The sequence below is a fragment of the Sciurus carolinensis genome, chromosome 6, assembly GCF_902686445.1.
Source record: "Sciurus carolinensis chromosome 6, mSciCar1.2, whole genome shotgun sequence".
Lineage (NCBI taxonomy): Eukaryota > Metazoa > Chordata > Mammalia > Rodentia > Sciuridae > Sciurus > Sciurus carolinensis.
In genome coordinates, this window is record NC_062218.1 from 30,021,860 (window position 1) to 30,040,924 (window position 19,065).

Consider the following 19,065-nt stretch of genomic DNA (forward strand, 5'->3'; position numbering starts at 1 on the left):
ACACACACATAGGGGATCATGAATGCATATTCCGATGATTAAAGTTTGAGAAATTCTGGACTTGGAGACTTTTGCAATGAGAGTAATGAAGGTTTAGACCCAACTGGAATCATAGAAGTGGGAATGGAGAAGAAAAGAAAGCTCTGATATTTTAAGGGAGTTAAAGGTGGAGGAAGCCTTCTCCCTAAGGAATTTTCTGCATCATTTCTTAGTGTGCTTTTAGCTAGAGTAATGGAAAACTTAAAAGGACTCATGCACTACTATGAATTTATTCTCTCATATATCAAGAAGACCTGAGATAGGGTGGTCCCAGGATTGGTTATCAGTGCTTCATTAGCATCAGGAAGCACTCAGCTTCCATTCCCCTTCCAAACTCAGCAATCAGGCTTTCCTATTGGATCCAAGATGGATAACATGATTCCAGGGATCCCATCTCAACAGAAGATGTTTTCAGTACAATAAGGAGACATCTCTTCCTGAGCCCAAGAGTAGAGAAGCCTTTCCTGAAGGCACCTCCACCAAAAGATTTTCCTTCAGGATTCATTGACCAAAAAAGTACCACATATTCAGGTTGAAACTAATGAAGGCAGAAGAGAATCAAATGACCTTAGACTATCTAGGAATGATTCTCTAAGATCGAGATCCTTTTTTCAGAGGATAGAATTCTCAATATAATAGGAGCTCTGTTGATAAACATGGCTGGGAGGCAGTCAGCCATGTCTTTTACAACTACTGTGGAGAGCTGCAGCTTCACTCCTTATGCCAGTGGTTTGGAAATTCTTCAGTCACCCTTGCACAGAAGTGGGAAGTTCCTGAGGCTTGAGTTTTCTAATTTCTAAAAATTCTTCTTTGCTCTTCTCTCCATGTGTTGGATTAAGGCAGAATGAAATACTTCCACTGCAAAGTCGACTTCTGGTTTAGTGATGCGCATTGGGGGCGCAATGCGAAAGGTCTGGGAAGACAGGAAAACAGATCATCAGAGAATAGAGATGGCTTTGAGGAACGGCCCTGCACTAAGAACCCCAAACCTGTTTTTATGCTGTTTCTTACATTTCTCTCCTGTCTCCTTCTCCTTCCAGGAGCCATCTCCAAGCCTTTTCCTTTTTGTCATTGGTTCAACTCCTGGTCCTTCTGTCACCTTTACTGAAACCTTGAGTGACCTCTCTACACTCAATTACTGCCATCACCAAGGTGACCTAGCCCTGTCTGTGTGTAGAACCCAACTGACTAGCTTCATTTTTCTTTTTTTATTTGCTCTAATTAGTTATTCATGACAGTAGAATTCATCTTGACACATCATGTATAGAGGAGTATAATTTCTCATTCTTCTGGGTGTACATGATGTAGAATCCCACCAGTCATATAATTATATATGTACATGGGGTGATAATGCTTAATTCATTCTATTATCCTTCCTTCCCCTGTACCCCTTCCCCTCCCTTCACTCCCCTCTACCTCTACTCTTCCCTAGTACCCCCCTGCCCCACTTATTGTGAATTAGTATCCCTGTATCAGAGAAAACATTTGACTTCTGTTTTTATGGGATTGGCTTATTTTGTTTAGCATGATATTCTCCAACTCCATCCATTTACAGGCAAATGCCGTCATTTCATTCTTCTTTAAGACTGAGTAAGATTCCATCATATATATATATATACCACATTTTTTTTTATCCATTCATCTGCTGAAGGGCACCTAGGTTGGTTCCATAATTCAGCTATTGTGAGTTGAGCTGCTATAAACATTGATGTGGCTGCATTACTGTAATATTGCTGATTTTAATTCCTTTGTGTATAAACCAAGTTCATTTTCTGAGGGACCAAACTCTCAGAACTTTCATCTCCACTTTTCTGCATTCATTCACACCCAAAACCAATGTCACAAACCTTCTTTTCACCAGAATAGCCCAATTTTTGATCCCCATTACACCTACCCTTTTCATCCCAAACCACAGTCTCCTCATCCTTTCATTACCTTCAGGTATTTCACCCCACTCAGATATCTTCCTTCCATTCCTACCCTGTTTTGATTGTGTAGTTGACTGAACTATGCTCTCACCTGACCTTTAATTTTGTTTGCATTTCCATCTTTTTGCTGCTATATGCGTGTGACCAAGTCTCAGTCTGATTAAAACTGTAATTCAACTGCTTTCCTCCAACTCATGTGGCTGAGAAGTGTTAAGAAAATCACAGAGCAGGCTTGACTGATACCACTAGATATCCAGGGTCTCCAACGTCTCCTAGTCTCTGAGATTTTTATTGATCTCTGCCAGTTTCCCTTCTCATTTGAAACCTTCAGTATCCTTAGTTTTCTTTCTCAATTCCTGTGCTTCTCATTTATTTCATAGCCAACCATGCCTCATTATTCTTGGAGAAAAGTGAAGCTGTCAGGTAAGACTTTCCTATAAACCTGTCTGCTCTGACATCCATCTATATTCTTTCCCAATGGTTCAGAGAATGAGATTTCCTTACCATTTGACTCCAAATCATCTGCCTGTGCCCTTGACCTTGGATACGCCCATCACTTTCACTTCAGAAAACACCTCCCTGTTCTCTTGCATCTTCTTTCCAACTTCTCTTCAGCTACCCCCAGTCTCTAAAACTAGCAGGCTTAAAGCTCTCATAAGCCAAATTCAAACCACAACAAATAACCACCTGTGGTGATCCTCTTGGTCCCCTCTAGCTACCATACAGGTGTTCTCCACCTGCTTTTATTCAAACCTTAGAAAGACAGGTTGATGCCTATTGGTCATTAGTTTTCGCTTCACCCTTCCCCATCCACATCCCAGTCCACAATGTTATAGTTTCTATCCCTGTAACTTTCTGACATCACTGAACTGGATCAACTGGGCATTTCTCACCCTTATCCTTCCTGGCTTTTCCTGCTGCATTTGATGCTTCGGACCTTCCTTCTTCCTGAACCTTTCCACTCTCTTTCTTCCACGACTCCACTCTCTTCTAACCCTCTTCATACCTGTCTGCCCATTTCTGGCTCCAACTTCCTTTTTGCCTGTTAAGTGGTGGTGTTACCTTACCTCACTGTGCCTCTCACCTAGACACTGGCCTCCTGTGCGACATCTGTCTCCCTCTCACCACTTACACCCTGCCACCCTCAGCTGTGCGCTTCATCTTAGCCCTTCCTCTGAGCTGCAGACTTGGCTATAGCCAGATGCTCACAAACACTGCAAAAGGAGCATATTCAAGGATGAATTCATTCGTGTCTGCCTTAACCAAGTCAGACTTCCAAAATTATCCTTGGAATGTCTCCTCTGTCCTTTCAATCACTGTTCAAGTTCAAACAGCATCCTAAGTCACATCCTTTCCACTCCAGACTCCCTGTTTTCAGTTTTTCACCTTAGGTTTATTCCTAAATCAGACTGCCTGGGTCTGAATCTTCATTCTGCCACTTACTAACTATGTGACTTGGGCAATTAACCTCTCTCTGCCTCTTTTTCTTTATCTGTACAATAAGGTTAATAGTGGTATTATTTCCTAGGCTTGTTGAGGGTATGACATGAGTTAGTACATGCAAAGTGTTGAAAACAGTCCTTGGTCATTAGTTAACAGTCTGCTAGCCCAAAAGACTAGCCTAGTATCCATTCTCTCTCCTCCTATAAACACCTCTTTTTATATTTGAAGTTGAGCTCACCACATTGCACTGTAATTTTCTGTTTATATGTTTTTCTCTCCTATAAATTTCATGAAAGAGGGACCAGGCTTTATTTATCATCGTATCTTCAGTTTTCGGCATATCACCTGCTGCTTAGCACTTAAAATAAATGTTGGCCAAGTAATGAAGGAATAGCTAAGTAGTGAACAATTGTTTAATGTCTTTAGAACTTGCATAGCTTAGGATTTTAGTAATTGAGTTATGCTATCTGATTTATACAGAAAAAATATTTACAGTTTATTTGGTGGTCTTGCCTGATAGCTTGAATTTTCTCTGAGAAGTATGAGGCAAGAAGTGGATATTTCAGTATCCATGGAAATGGAAGGAGGCAGGAATGAACCCCAGAAACTGGCAGGATTGAGAAATATTGAAATTGTCAGAGATGCTGAGCTATAGTTAGATAGGAGCAAGAAGTTCTGGTGTGCTATTGCACAACTGGTCAACTGTAGATAATATTATATATTTTAAAAAGCTGCAAGAAAGGATTTATGAATGTTTTCACCATAAAGAAATGATGAATGAGGTGATAAGTATGCTTACCCTTGTTTGGACATTACACAATGTATATATGTACTGAAACATGGGATGGTACTCCCCAAATAAGTATAATTATCATGTGTCATAATTTAAAAATATAGGCAAGAAAGTTGACAAAGCACAAGAACAGATTAGGGGAACTGAAGTTACTCTTACTCTTAAATCTCTGCCCTGGCCGCCATCCCTGGTGTGGGGACAGATCATGCTACTCACAGCACAGCACCCCAGTTCAGAAGTACAGGGTTGACGGGAACAGCTCCTGACTGTGAAGCTGGGATTTGGCTTTTCCAGGAAGGGAGCAGGGAGAGAGCTACATCTCTGAATTTCCCAGTCAGAGGTTGAGGGCACTGGAAATGCCCAATCGTGAGTTCTGCACTAGGGACTATGCCCGGGAAGTCCCCCACCTCTTTGCAGGGATCAGCCAGAACTGCCACAATGGCCACTCACTTGATAAGCAAGTTCATACAGTCAGAACTCAGGTCTGAGTTAAGGGTGGCTAGGATTGCTTTAACAGGAGTTAAAATGAATTCATAAGCGAGACAAGTTGTTTATTGCATGAATGTTCCATTTCTATTATTCTCTATACTGTAAATCATCTGGTCTGGCTGTCCATCTTAGGCTCGCCTGTGTCTTCTCCCCTCAGAACTGCGACAACCAAATCATTTCACTATAGCGCCCCCTAGTGGCACAAGGAGGTCTCACTGGCCCTTTTGAGAACGCCTGAGCAGTCTCCCTAGAGCACAGGCACTCTAGCACAGTCGGGAAGAAAAGCCACCCGCATTGGCACATCACGGAAAGGACTTTTAAACACCAGCCTTTCTCTTACCTGAGAAAAAATGCCTCCTCTGCCCAGTATGAGACCCATGTTTTTGCAGTCCTCATGGATTTGACTTACTTCTTCAGGAGGAAGAGGCTGGCGGCTGGCCTGTGAATACATTTTAAAAATGTTTCTTATTTGGTGTTTATTTCCCAAGAGGGAGAGAACAAAACAAACAAAACAAAACTAAAGCGATGAATGTTCCTGTAATTAAATAAAGCTTTTAATTGCTGAAGCAGATTTTTGGAGAGTGTTATTAAAAATATTTGTCTTTATTCCACTTCATCCCAAATTCCCAAGAACAAAACGAAGTTCTATGCAGATAGCCAGTGAATTTTGGCTCTGCTAATGGCTACATTGGGAGTTTGGTTCCTTAATACCTGAATTTAAAGTCTGTTTTATTTATGTTGAAATCCTTCTCAACTCTTCACTGTGTTCTGCCAATGGAAAGAGCTCATTTCAAAATCCAGGCAGTGGCTCAGCAGTTGCACAAGGGCACCAGCAGCCCAAACGTTCCCTGGGCCCTGATGGCCAGGAAGCTGGGGTGGGGGGCCGTTTTGACCACATATTTCTCCCTTGTGAAATTTGCTCTTTCTCCCCCAAGACTTCATCTTCCAGGGACAGGAAAGAAAGCACTTCAGGACCCCAGAGGCTGCGTCAGATCTCTAGGCGATGGATGTTGTTGCTCCCCTCCCTGGGGATTCAACATGTCAGTTTCCTTTGGTGACATCGGACTGCAGGTTGCATTGTTTCTGTGTGTCTCCTGCCTTCTTCATCTCTGATCATAAATATCTCCCTCTAACTATTTTCTTTCCAAGTCTGATTTTGTGTATATTACCTAAAAGCCTTTCACACTACAGATATTTGGCATTCACCTTAGGTCAAATTAGAATATTTGGGCAGGGTTTAAGATTTGTATATAACAAGATGGCTGGGCGGGGAGCTGCTCCAGGCCTCCTCCATCGCTGCTTTGGCTCTCTGATTTTAGGTCCATAAAACATGATCCTTGCCCCTGAGTCAGCCCCTGCAGGTACAGGAAGGTTCCTCCAGTATGCTCAGTTTTGTTATTCTCTTCAGCACTTCCTGTCTGCCCTCCTATGTGCTTTGGTGTCTATTCACTTCTGCCCACTGCCTCTTTATTTTAAAAATTTTTAAATTTGTTTTAATTAGTTATACATGACAGTAAATGCACTTTGATACATCATATATAATGGAGTACAATTTCTCATTCTTTTGGTTATACATGATGTAGAATCCCACCAATTGTATAGTTATATATGTGCATGGGGTAATAATGTCTGATTCATTCTACTGTCCTTCCTATCCCCATACCCCCTCCCTTCCCTTCAATCCCCTCTACCTAATCTAAAGTAACTCTATTCTTCCCTAGCACCCACCCCCTTATTGTGAATTAGCATCCACATATCAGAGAAAACATTTAGCCTTTTGTTTTTTGGGATTGGCTTATTTTACTTAGCATGATATTCTCCAGCTCCATCCATGTACAAGCAAACGCCATAATTTCATTCTTCTTTGAGTTGAGTAATATTCCATTTTATATATATATATATATATATATATATATATATAATTTTTTTATCCATTCATCTGCTAACCCACTACCTCTTAATCCAACTCTTTCCAAAAATTCTCTATTCCTTGTAAGGTGTCTGTATCTTATTAGGCAATGTGTCTGACTTTCCAGGGCCCCTTTTGTTTGCCTATTTTAAAATTTGTCTTAAAGCTTTATGAAAAGGAAAATACCTTTCCAACTTTCAGATCATTGGTAGTGGAGAATCTGGGATAAGAGAAAAGACTAAGATCTTGTCTTCAAACCCCAAATTTCACCATGCATTTTTGCTTGCCCCTGAGGTTCTTACCTATTAGAGAAGGAAGACTAAGATAATTCAGGCTTAAACTATGAGAATTGGAGAGAAATTAAATGTGATTTGAAGGACCAGAAATCAGAGGGGCCAGCATTACTGGAAAGGTTTGGGTTGGTGGAGCCCTTGCTCAAATTTACAGATCTGTAAAGATGGAGTTGGTCTGGCCTCACCCCAACATTACTATGGGCCAGCACCTCCTTGTTTCCTTTCCATCTTACCCCACCCTACCTCAACAGTTGTGACTAATTGAATATCTTGTCTGCATTCCACAGTGACAGGCAGGGCCAGAACTCCAACCAGGCAAGTCACAGGCAGCATGCTCAGGCCTTCCTGTTCATGCCTGTGTCCCAACTGCTTGATAATAAAACGGGCACATAAGTAAATCAGCTTCTTGTTGAATGTATAATGTGGTTTCAGACATCAGATATATCTCTTTAGGTTTTAACTTTTTATTTTTTTGACAATTCTGTGCTGAAACAATTATAAAAATAATTATGATTATTGAAAAAAATTGAAATGGTATAAAAATGCAGAAAGCAAATCAGAAAAAGTTCCTGTCCCTCTATTCTATGCCTAAGGACATATCCTATTGATAATTTAATGTGAACCTGGCACTTTTTCTTTGCACAAAAATACATTTATATGCATATTTAAAAATAAGTCATGGTAATGTTCTGCAGTCAGGCATGGTGGGACATGCCTGTAATCCCAGTGACTCAGTAGATTGAGGCAAGAGGATTGCAAATTTGAGACCAGCCTGGACAACTTAGTGAGACCCTCTCAAAATAATAAATAAAAGAAAGTCTGGGGATGTCACTCAGTGGAAGAGCACTCTTGGGTTCAATCCCCAGGACTGAAAAAAGTGTTATGCAATCTTCTTTTAATAATTACAAAATATTTTGAACATCTTTCTATGTGAGTATATTTGAACATAGTCTTAAAATTTACCTAGTATTTCATTGTTTGCCAGTAATTTGTTCAATTTCTTACTATTGGGCACTTCGGTTGTTTGCAATTTTTCATGATTATAAATAATGCTGCAAACATCCCTGTTCAAATACATCTTTATATACTTTTGTATTTTTAGGATACATTTCTGGAAGTAGAATTGCAAGGTCAAAATGCTCTAAACATTTAAAATTTTGATAGTTGCAGACACATTTTGCTGTCCAAAGAGCTGCACCAATTTACATTTCAACCACGAGTGTGAGAGATGGGAGTAACATCCTGATTATGCTGGCTAGCACAATAGCAGAGCTCTGGGCTATTATAATTATACTAATGTGGTCTGAAGCATTGTAGGAGCCTAAGATCAATCCACGAACACAAAGCACCCACCATATGTTATATTTCCTGGCCTCAAGCTTGTTTAAGAAAATAAGGTATTTGTACAATAAAAACTAAGTTTATACATGATGGATGCCATGGATTGAATGTTTCCCTCAAGTCCCCAGGTCATATGTTGAAACCTAATTCCCAGTGTGATAGTATCAGCAGGTGGACCTTCAGGAGGTGATTATGTCATGAGGGTGAATGTAATTAGTTCCTTTGTGAAAGGCCAAGAGAGTTCCCTTGCCTCTTCTGCCATGGGAGAGTACAGAAAGAAGGTGGCCATCTATGAACCCAGAAGTGAGCCATCACGCAACATTGATCTGCTGGCACCGTCATCTGGGACATTTTGGTCTTCAGAACTGTGACAAATGAATTTTTGTTGTCTGTAAGACACCCGGTTTATGCAACTTTGTTAGAGCTGTCCAAGATAGTACAGAAGATCTTTCCAAAGGAGATCCTTTGTCAGTGAGTCCTTGAGGAATCCTCTGAAGTGTGAAACCAATATATGGGGGAGAAGCAAAAGAAAACATTAGGGAGGAAAGATGATGTGAAACTGGACCTTGAAGAAGAGTAGGACTTCCACAGCAGAGGCAGAGAGGAGAGGTGACATTTGGGTGTAGGGTAGTGAATGGCACTGAGAGGACAGGGAGTAGAACTAGGGAGTGGAGGAGCTGGGATTTCAATCTGGATGGAGCCCATGCTTAAAACTGATCCATGGCAGAGGGAAGAGAAGAAGAAGTCATTCTAAAGACACTGTTTAATAACTGGTTTCATTTTTCCCACAAAGAGTTTGAACATGTTTCCATATCAAATATGTATCTATGCAATGGTATTAGGCATGTGCCACAATACATCTTGTTCTGTATTTATAGTCATTTGAGAGCACTCTAAAGCTTTACTGTGAAAAAGTTCTCATGAACATCTTTGCTCATATGACTTTGAGCACACAGAAATTGGATTTGTCATAGTGACACTCTTCTTTTGTTGGGTTTACTTCTCTGGAGTCTAGACTTGAGGAATTTAGCTATCTTTCGGGGAATTCATGGGGACTAGGGTGAACTCAAATTAAAACAACTTGGTACTGGGGTCACGAGCTGAAGACAAGTACGATGTGCCTCATGAACAGGAGGGCTCTGCCTCATTACTTTGTTTTCTTGTTGTTTTCCCTTTGCTTTCGACTCTTATTTAACTATCCCAGCTTTGAACTATTAATGGGAGAGTCTTATGTCCATGGTGTGACCTGAGTATTACAAGAACTGAGCCTTAGTACTTCTAAAGTAGAATGGTATGGTTAAGACCAAATAGCAAGAAATCAGTTGTCCACTCTCCATCTTGTGGACGAAAGTTAGGGCTGTGAGATTGTTCTTGCCCCATCAAGATTCCCCTTCTTCTCTATCCATACAGCATCCCAGCCTTGTTTAGAGAGAAAAGTCACGATTTCCTTGTGGTGTGGACTCTAGGGGTTGGCAGCAGTGGAAATAAGAAGCCAAGGATTTGAGAAAAACTGTGAAGAAGGATGATTTTGTGGTATTGAGGAGGGGTAGTGGGAAGATGGTGGTGAGTGAGAAAGAGAAACAGTAATCTCAGGAGGAATAATGCGTGGTGCAAAGGCTGTCAAAATAATTTCCTCCCCTCCCCATAATTCTAGATATTCAGTCATTTCCAGTGCTCTTTGCCTGGTTTGGCAAGACCTTTTCCAAATGGTGTCCTTCACCTTTCTGGAATTCTGCATGATCTGCTAGCATTCTGTTCTTAATCAACACTACCTACCTTTCTCTGAAGGGCTTTACTAAGTCTGGCTGTCTGTGTCACGCTCTCCTTCTCCAGAGAGTGAATGAAGTGTGTTTGTAGCTGGTGCTTTCTACCTACTACTGGCCCTGAGCAGCTACCAAAAGCACAGATCAGAACCTACCTTATCCTGCACCATTTCTATCCCTATCATGAGGCCCTTGCCTCGGACATCTCCAACAATGTCAAACTCATCCCGCAGCTTAGCAAGCTTCAGTAACATGTAGGTACCAACTTCTTGACAGTTTTCTTGCAGATTTTCTTCTTTAATCACCTGTTGAAAGAAAGCCCCAAGTGACCTTATGTGGCAAAAATTCCAAGATCTGTTGAGAAGTACAGAGAGATAAATGTCCATGATCCTCTTAACAGTAACCAGACAAACCTAACCCAGAATGTCCAATGTGGACACACCCTGGATAACACAAAAAGATCTGCAATAATCAATTAAAAAGTCTCAGTGAAGGGGATGCTTCCCCTAAACACCCCCACTTTCTGGCAAGTGTCACTATGTCGGTGACATAGATTCCATAATCTGGAAGTTCATTATTTCTAGACTTTGCTGAGAACTAGGGTGCAGTGGTGAAAAGGATAAACATTCTGAGGAAAGACATTTCACAGGTGCTTTCTCTACTGGGGGTTGGTGACCTTCATCCTGTATCCTCAGCCTGATGCAAGTTCTCATAGCCCAGGTGTCCCACCTTGGGGTCCTGCCTTCTTTAGCTGAGCACCCAAAGCCAGGGCACCTGAAGATATAAAAGGATTTTCAACTAAGTTCCACTCACAGCAGACACCTCTGATCCTTGAGAAGACACAGGAAATACACCACATTTATATTTAGCTGTTGGTAATTGCATGACTTCAGGCAAATCTTGATGTTTTTAAAGAACTATTGCTTCACTTAAATCATCTTTATCTTCTAAATTGGTTGAGATGACACAGCACTTGAAAAAAAATTACTCTTGTATACAAAATAAAATAAATGACACGCTTCTACCCACATTGTCTCATAACTTAATCATCTTTGAAGATAAATCTTTAATTAGCAAAACAGTCTTAACTATTTTTATTTCAAAGTGCTTTTAAATTTAACTTTTTGAATAGGTAAATCATATCCATGGGTCAGAAGCTGTAGAGTGTAAATGGATAGATGGTAGAATGACTCCTGTTGACCCCTGACCCCAGCCAGTTTCCTTTCCTAAAAATTTATGAACCTCTTGGACATTCTTCCAGAAATCTATTATATTTATTTAAGCAAATGTTATTATGTATTTTCATAAGAGTTTTTTTCTTAAGGACATTTTCAATAGGAAAATATGCTAATACCAGGTTAAATCAATGGTATAGGGATGAACAGTTGTTCATAGTACCTGAATTACCTGGTTGTAACCACATAAACTTAGCTTTTCCTTAGGCCTTTCATTTATGACAGTGAAACAAAAGGAAGAAAAAAATACAATGCAAGACTAAAATTAAGCTAAAAAGATGGACAAAAGTTAGTGACTACCAATAAAACACTATCCAGATTAAAAAGATTTAGCACTACTACTGGCTAGGTGAATTTTACATTTCCCATGTTTGTGAGGTTTATTATGTGGTATTTTCTTATCTAATACTTTAAGCACCCAAAGTCAATCTTAAAAAAGGGAGAAGGCAGAATAACAACTGGAAACCTAACTGAAGTTGATGAGTTACTTACTAACTAGCTCTTTACTTCATGCAATGAGTTCTGATATCATGTGGTTTTCAAATGGTTATTTTGTGAAATGTGCAATGTTGATGTGAGTGCTGGAACAAACCTCAAGCACAGCAGATCCGATGGCACAGGCCATGGGGTTCCCTCCAAAGGTGTTGAAGTGAAACATGCGTTTAGCCAAAGATTTGGCAATTTCTAGGGGTAGAAAATAAAAGGTGATAAAGTGACACATTCCTACCCATTACCTCCCATCACACTGCTGTGATTGTGTTTACTTGGTAAATGGCATCATCCTACCTCATTCATTCAACATTTAGCTACGACTGGATGTTATGGACCCTAACCTCATTGTGACTATTTGGAGATTATGCTTTGAAAAGGCACATACTGGAAAGGGTATGTGCAATATAACAAGAAGGTAGCCATCTGCAAGCCAGGAAGGGAAGCCTCACCAGAAACCAATCCTGTTGACACCTTGATCTTGCACTTCTAGTCTTCAAATCTATGGGAAAATCGGTGTCTGTTGTTTAAGAGACCCAGTGGGGCATCTTGTTTTGCCAACTTGAGCCAACTAATATAATGGGGTGAAGAGAGGAAGAGCTTACTTGCTCAATGAGAAGTTTGATAATTAAACCTATAATGTGTTGTATGAGTTGGAAAGTACCTTGAAATTTTGGACACATTGGGAGTTTTAAACATTTTTTCCCCCAAGTTCTACTTTTGAGACAAAGTGTCAAGAAAAAAAAAATCTCACATCCAAATCCAGCAACACGATTCCAGTTGTTTCAGGGTTGGTCATATTCACTGTACTTCACCTTGTACGATCATATTTTTGTACATGTATTCATTCAATAAAACAGTGAAATATCATAAGGCACCTAATTAGTGGTTCACAAATGTGCTTACCATTGGTGGGAAATATAAATACAATCATTTTAAGAATCTTGATAATCAGTGGTTGATAAAAAATGACATGCAGCAAAGCTTGAATTCAATGGAATATACATTCTAATGTTCATTTCATAGAATGTTTTGGGTAAGTGAGATCATACTTGAATTTGGCTGTTTTGTTGATTAGACATGAACAGAGAAATCTGTCACTCCAGCCTTGAATCACAGGTGATCTTGTAAGATTCTTTTGGAAGTTCCAGAGTTGGATTTGCAGCACATTTCCCTATCCTGTGTCAGTGTGGTGGAACCCTGCATTGAATTTCGGGGACAGGAGAATTAGTCTTCCTACAGCAAGAGTAGGAAAGGTTGGCTTCTTTCCATCTGCCCCACAGTCTGGCAGACAGACTGTTTCTCTTTCATTTGCTGGGAAATGCAACATGTAGTTCCTGTTACAGCTCCTAACCCACGCCAGTTCCCACCTTCATGCTTAATACCATTGCCAATGCAGGAGGCCAAGGAGCAAGAAAAAACTTTTGGGGTCCTACCTGGAGTAGTCACAACTGCTGCCATGGGAAAACCATTCCCAATCCCTTTAGCCATGGTAACAATGTCAGGCATCACATCGTGGGTTTGGAAACCCCAGAAGTGAGAGCCCAGTCTTCCGAATCCTGTCTGTACCTGATGAAAACAGATGCATGACCATTGGAAAGCTGTCAAGAGATTTTTTTTTTTAAATCTGAGTCTCTGTTCTTTTTCCTTTCCTCCTCTCCACACTCCTTCCTCCTTCTCTTCCTCCAGCTCATCCAGTTGAACTTCTGTGATCTAGACATTGCAGTGGTTTGGACTGAAAGTTGACCTTAGGATTTTGTGTGTCGTGTCACCTCTCTCTGGGAGAGCCCTTTCCTGCTTCTCCATTTCACTAACTTCTTGTCTTTCAAAACCTGGCTTCCTTATTACCTGGTCGAGTAAGCTTTTCCTGAGCTCCCATTCAAGGCATTTCAGGCACAAGCCATCAGAACCCCTCACTGTGGGCTCTCATCGCCAATGCACATGTCTGATGCATCAATGCAGTAAGGCAGGGACCTTGCCTTAGTCCTCCTCTATGCACGATGTCTAGAAGAGTGCTTGATACAGAAAGGACACTTAATATTTGCAGGATGAATGAAGGAGTGGCAGAAATGCTTAATTGAATAAAGCCTCACAAACATCTTGTAAATTTCTGCCAGAGCCTTTCTGGTGAAGGTACCATGATCTCTTTCCGGCTCAGTATCTCTGTCTCCACACATGTACACATTGCAAAGTGGGGATGGGGTGTAGGCACCTGAAGCTCATTCTAAAATGCATTAAAAGGAGCAAGTTTTTTTTTTTTTTCTCAGATCGCCTTCCTGTCCTCCCTACTCTCTCCAGGTTGCTGCAACAAAGGCAGATTCCTGGGGTTATTCTCAGATGATACTAACCAGTGTAGGAGAAGGGCTTACACATGGGAGTCAGAAAGATCTGGGTTGAATCCTGGGTCTCTTGTTTCCTAGTTGTGGGCCTTTGGGGAAGCTGATAAATTGGCCCAAATGAGATACTGCGGTGAAACCTGTACATTTTGTCTTTCTGCTTGTCTTCTTTTTTCACTGCATCAAGGAGCCATAAATAGGTGGTATAAATGGTGAACCATCAAATTACTTGAACAATGAACAAAATTGTGTAGAGCAATAAACCATGATTAGTCACTTAGGGAGAATCAATATTAAGACCAAGATGGATCACTCCAAGGTGAATAACCTCAGTGCCTTCCTGGATGAATATACCTTAGGAAGTGGAGCAGCTGGGTCTGCAACAGTGAGAAGGTGGAACTCTGGATGCGCACTCTGCTTAAAAGCTGTCAATTTCAAATTCATTAGGACAGCCATTAGCACAGGCCTTAAGGTTACCTTGTGTGAAGGCAGCTTCCAATTACATTCTTGAAAGACATGAAACCACATCCCTTAGACAATTCTGAAATTTATATTTTCTTTGAATTCCTCCTACCTTCTCTCTGGTTGGTCCCCTTATAGGAGTTTCACTATGTGCTGATTCAGAGGCCAAAGTTCGTCCACTTCCCTGATGTAGCTAATTTCAAAATGATTGACTATAGGTTTCTCCTTTTGTGAATAGTAGGAGAACTTTGTTCAGCTAGGTCCTGCCTAGATTACTGGTAGCCTGGTGAAGGAGGATGAGCACTGCAGGAGGCGTCTAACCTGAGCCATGCTAGTGCACCAGGCAGCTGGGCACCCAGGGGCCTACCAGAACCTGGTGCACATAAAGAACCAGCATTTACAAAATTTCTACCAAGGGGACAGTGTGACATCAGCTGGATTTTTACTCAGAGAAAACTGTTCAAGCACAGAGGATAGAACTAAAACGGGTATGAAACACAAGTTCTCCACCTGTCCTTGGTGGGTCTAACTAGGTATTAGTGCAATCATGGTGGATCACCTTAGCAGTGAGCTGGGAGGACATCTGCTCCTGGTGGCCGGTCTCTGGCCTTTTATCTCCTAGCTATTCTCAGACAACAAAAGTTTGTTTTCTTTGATACACTGTAATATGAGGTATAATTAAGTAAACTGATTCTTTTAAGAACATGGCTAGAACTCACCTAGCTCAAGAGTTCTCTTCAAACTAGTTCCATTGGGTGTTCTGTGTGCTTAATGCAACTGGGCTGTCTGAACTCCACTATTTCACAAATTTTCAAGCACTATTTTCTGAATATCAGCAATGGGGTACTCTTTAAATTTAGAGGCTGGATTACAATTTATAAAACTATCATTTCCAGGCAGGTTTGGTCAGAAAAGTATATGCTGCCAGACTGGTTAGCATTATGTTGACAAAAATAAAGATGGAAACTTATTTGTGAGATTCAGTTTCCTAAATGATTTGTCAGTGCTCCTGCCTCAATCCCCAAAAGGGAATTAAAAAAAGCACATCCCCATGGAGGAATGGCAGCATAATCTACGCCTGTGAGTTACTTATTTGATGGACATCAACTGGGATGTTGATGTTCTGTTGTACTTGTTACACCAACCAACTAAGCTACTAACAAACCAGTGAACCAACTGGAAGAAGCTTCCTTCGTTTACGGTCACTCTCCCAAGTTAATGGACTTTCTACTTTCCTCCTGGGAATTCCAAGGAGGATTTGAAGAGTCTTCTCTCTGCCTGTCTTGTTCCCACTGCACCAAGTTACACCCTTGTATTGCCACTCACTTCATCGCTAATGCACACACCTCCCCTTTCTCGCACCAGCTCGAAGGCTTCCTTGAGAAACCCCTTTGGATACTGGACAACGCCATTCACACCCTGCAAAAGACCAAACCAAGAAGACCTGTAACATCAGCACAAGGCCTTTTACAGTTTTAGAAAAAGGAAGACAGATCATTATGACTAGTAACAGGATAGTTAATACTAGCAGTGTTATAGATAGCCTGTAGAACTGTTCCCACCATGGGTGAGAAAAGAAACCATTACTATTATGTCATGCTTTTTGGGAAAAGGAAACAAACTTTATTCTTTTGTGAGAGTAGAAGAAAGTAGGATAAGGGGATTTGGTGAGACATAAGAAAGACTCCCCCTGACAGTGTGGGTGTTAAGCAAATAAAAATCACTGGGGTTTCCTTATTCCTGAGAAATTTTGCAATTCAGTAGTTTTATATATCTGTTGAGTGTGGGAATGGAGGAAATGGGTCTTTAAAGGTCAACTGAAAATCAGAACATTCTGGTTTTTCTTTTCTTTTTTCTTTTTTTTAAGGGGACCAAGACAATGAATTGAATTTGTAGGGAAACACAGCACTGGGCATTTAATTAATTTGGAACTCTTGAGGATGTATGGGTTAATATTCTCTGATAAATGGGATACTGATCAACTAATGTGTATGGTTCTATACCCACCTGAATTGGCTCTGCAAAAAATCCAGCAATTGACTTGGCCACAGAAGTGTTCAGTGTGTCTTTGAACTGTTCAATATACTGCTCTTTAGCTTGGCAGCAGTCTGCAACAAAGAAACACACAAACCACAGCATTTTAAGATGTGAGGAAGGCATCCAGAAAATTGGGGAGACACAGGAAAGAAGCAGAAACAGAGTGAGCAAACTGATTAGCAATCCTCATAAAATGGTCAACTAGGATACGAGGACACTTATTTCTGTGGGAACCAATTGTACTGATTAGGACAGTCATAAAAACACGAAACGAACAAACCACTTAAACAATTCCCATCTGGGGGAAAAATGCCTCATTTCTCAATGAGTCTGGTATAGCTAGCTATTTTACCTAAGGGTGTCAATTCCCTTAAATGGGTGCATCTAATTCTGGTGTAATTGGGACTATTTAATTTATTTGAAAATAACTCACTTATTTTTTATTGCAATTTAATATGATGTGCAGTTTTAAAGTACAATACATTTCTGTATGTAAGATAGTTGGTACTCAGGCTATTTCATGTATGTAAGATAGTTGGTACTCAGGCTATGGAGGAATGTGCTAGACCCAGATGACTGGCATCTGCTGTAGCCATCGACACTGGATCCTGTGCTTATTGTCTACACATCTTTTTCTCTCTAACTAAGGGCAGGAGACATACCTAGTTCATTTTAGAATCTATGGCCAAATATAAATGTGTCTGGTATCCTGTAGTTGCTCAGTACATTTTTAATGAGTTGAGGGAAATAAATTGTAGAAATTGTGACTGGTGTGAGATATTGAGCAATTTCACTTAAAAGTCTTTCTTCTAGGGAATAAAGTGTCCTTGTTCAAGTAGCCTTGATGTCCTGAATCCATTAATTCTCTTTTTGACTGGATTCATCTGTGGATAAACCCACCCACTGAGTTTTAAATGCTAATTGTTTCTTTTTTATTACTAGAAGATAAATTAGTTTTCAAAACTTGTATTTTCATTCCATATAACTACCCATTCCCTACTTAGATTATATCTGATTTTCTTTAAATACATTAAACATATTCATCTTATTGTCTGTCTGAGAGTTCTGTTTAAATCCTCATGGGTCTTTTTCTTGATGGTGGAGTTTTGTCACCTTGTACATTAGTTGTTTTTGACTATAGGTATTTTACTTTCCTCCAGATTTCATTTGTGAGAATTCGAATTCTTTGAGGCCTAGAATGAGGTAGGTTTCTCCAGAGCATATTTACATTTGCATTCTTGGGCACACAGGGTATGCCTAGCCTAAGATTCCTCTCAATTATCAGCTTCACGTAGTGACAGACACAAAACCAGTATATATGTTGTGTGTCATTATCATTATCATTACCATCATCATCATCATCATCATCATCATCATCAATCATGATGGTCAGTCAGTAGTTCAGTTTTCCAGTGATGTTTCCTACCAGGTTCTCTTCATTTCCATTAAACACGAGAATGAGAATCCTTGAAGATTTTTTTTGCGTGTGATGATTCATTTGTGCATTTATTTCTAGTTGAAGGTGTGACCTCTTGGAAATTCCAGCTCTGTGGCTGGAGAGCCTTCCCCATCCAATCCCTTCTTGTGTCTGGGCTCTGGACTTTGTCATCTCTGCCTGCACTCATAGAGCTATAAACCTGAAGTGTGAGATCACCAGATTTGACAAGTGTTTCCTAGGCAAAAGCTGGCTGCAGTACCCTGATGACCTTTTTGGGTTTCTGAGAATTTTTGGTTATTTTTTTCTTTTTGTTAAAAATCCATATTTTTTAAAAATTTAAGACACCTATAAAATTTCAAAGATCAAAATGAATTCTACCATCATGTATAACTAAAAAGTACTAGTGGTGTACTTTAGGATTTTGAAAATGACCTTTTAACCACATTTTTCCCCTTTGGATTGTTTTGACAGGTATAGTAGAGCAAGTTGTGAATTTTAAGAATACTGTAGCTTAAGAATGTCTCATGGAGTATATTATACAGGTAGGTGAGAACATTTATATCATTCTTTAGACATATGTTCAAAATACATTATTTGGAGATTTAACAAGTCCTTTTATAACTAGAGAAATCAAAGCATGGAGCAAAGTCAACCCCAAAAGCTTAAATTTGGGGAAACCCATACAGGGGAAAATTTTGCTTGAACCTGTGCTGAACATTTCATGGTCTGCCACACAGTCAGTGATGAAAGGGGTCATCTACTGTCTTCAGCTCTTTATTTCACACTTGCTTCATTGGTTCATTGCTGTAACTCTAGGTCAGGCCACCTCTGGAGAGAGCCTTGGTGCGTTGGTGTCTCCATGACAACATCAGGGAGATGTGGGTGCTCTGCTGGATACAACAGAGTGGCTGTGGGAGAGTGTATTTTAGTGGCGGGACAGAAGGAGTTAAGCAGAGTCAGAAGCCAAGAAAGAGCAACAATTTTTAAGGGAAAGTTTCCTTCCAGAAGGAGAATAAAATGATTAATATCAGGTTCAGGATGTTGAGGGGGCAGGGAGTGATGAGAGGTGA

The 19,065-nt window shown here is 40.3% G+C and overlaps 1 protein-coding gene across 1 annotated transcript in view; it reads right to left on the reverse strand.

The window, feature by feature from the left end:
- Nucleotides 1–622: 622 nt before the first annotated feature.
- Agxt2 (alanine--glyoxylate aminotransferase 2) overlaps nucleotides 623–19,065 on the reverse strand; it is a 39,125-nt gene continuing 20,682 nt past the window's right edge. The window contains exons 8-14 of the mRNA XM_047554907.1: nucleotides 16,528–16,628; nucleotides 15,847–15,939; nucleotides 13,159–13,291; nucleotides 11,826–11,917; nucleotides 10,154–10,303; nucleotides 5,033–5,131; nucleotides 623–952 (exon numbers count right to left, since the gene is read on the reverse strand). Of these exons, the coding sequence (XP_047410863.1) occupies nucleotides 836–952; nucleotides 5,033–5,131; nucleotides 10,154–10,303; nucleotides 11,826–11,917; nucleotides 13,159–13,291; nucleotides 15,847–15,939; nucleotides 16,528–16,628 (785 nt within the window). The 3' untranslated portion in view covers nucleotides 623–835. The remainder of the gene's footprint in view (nucleotides 953–5,032; nucleotides 5,132–10,153; nucleotides 10,304–11,825; nucleotides 11,918–13,158; nucleotides 13,292–15,846; nucleotides 15,940–16,527; nucleotides 16,629–19,065) is intronic.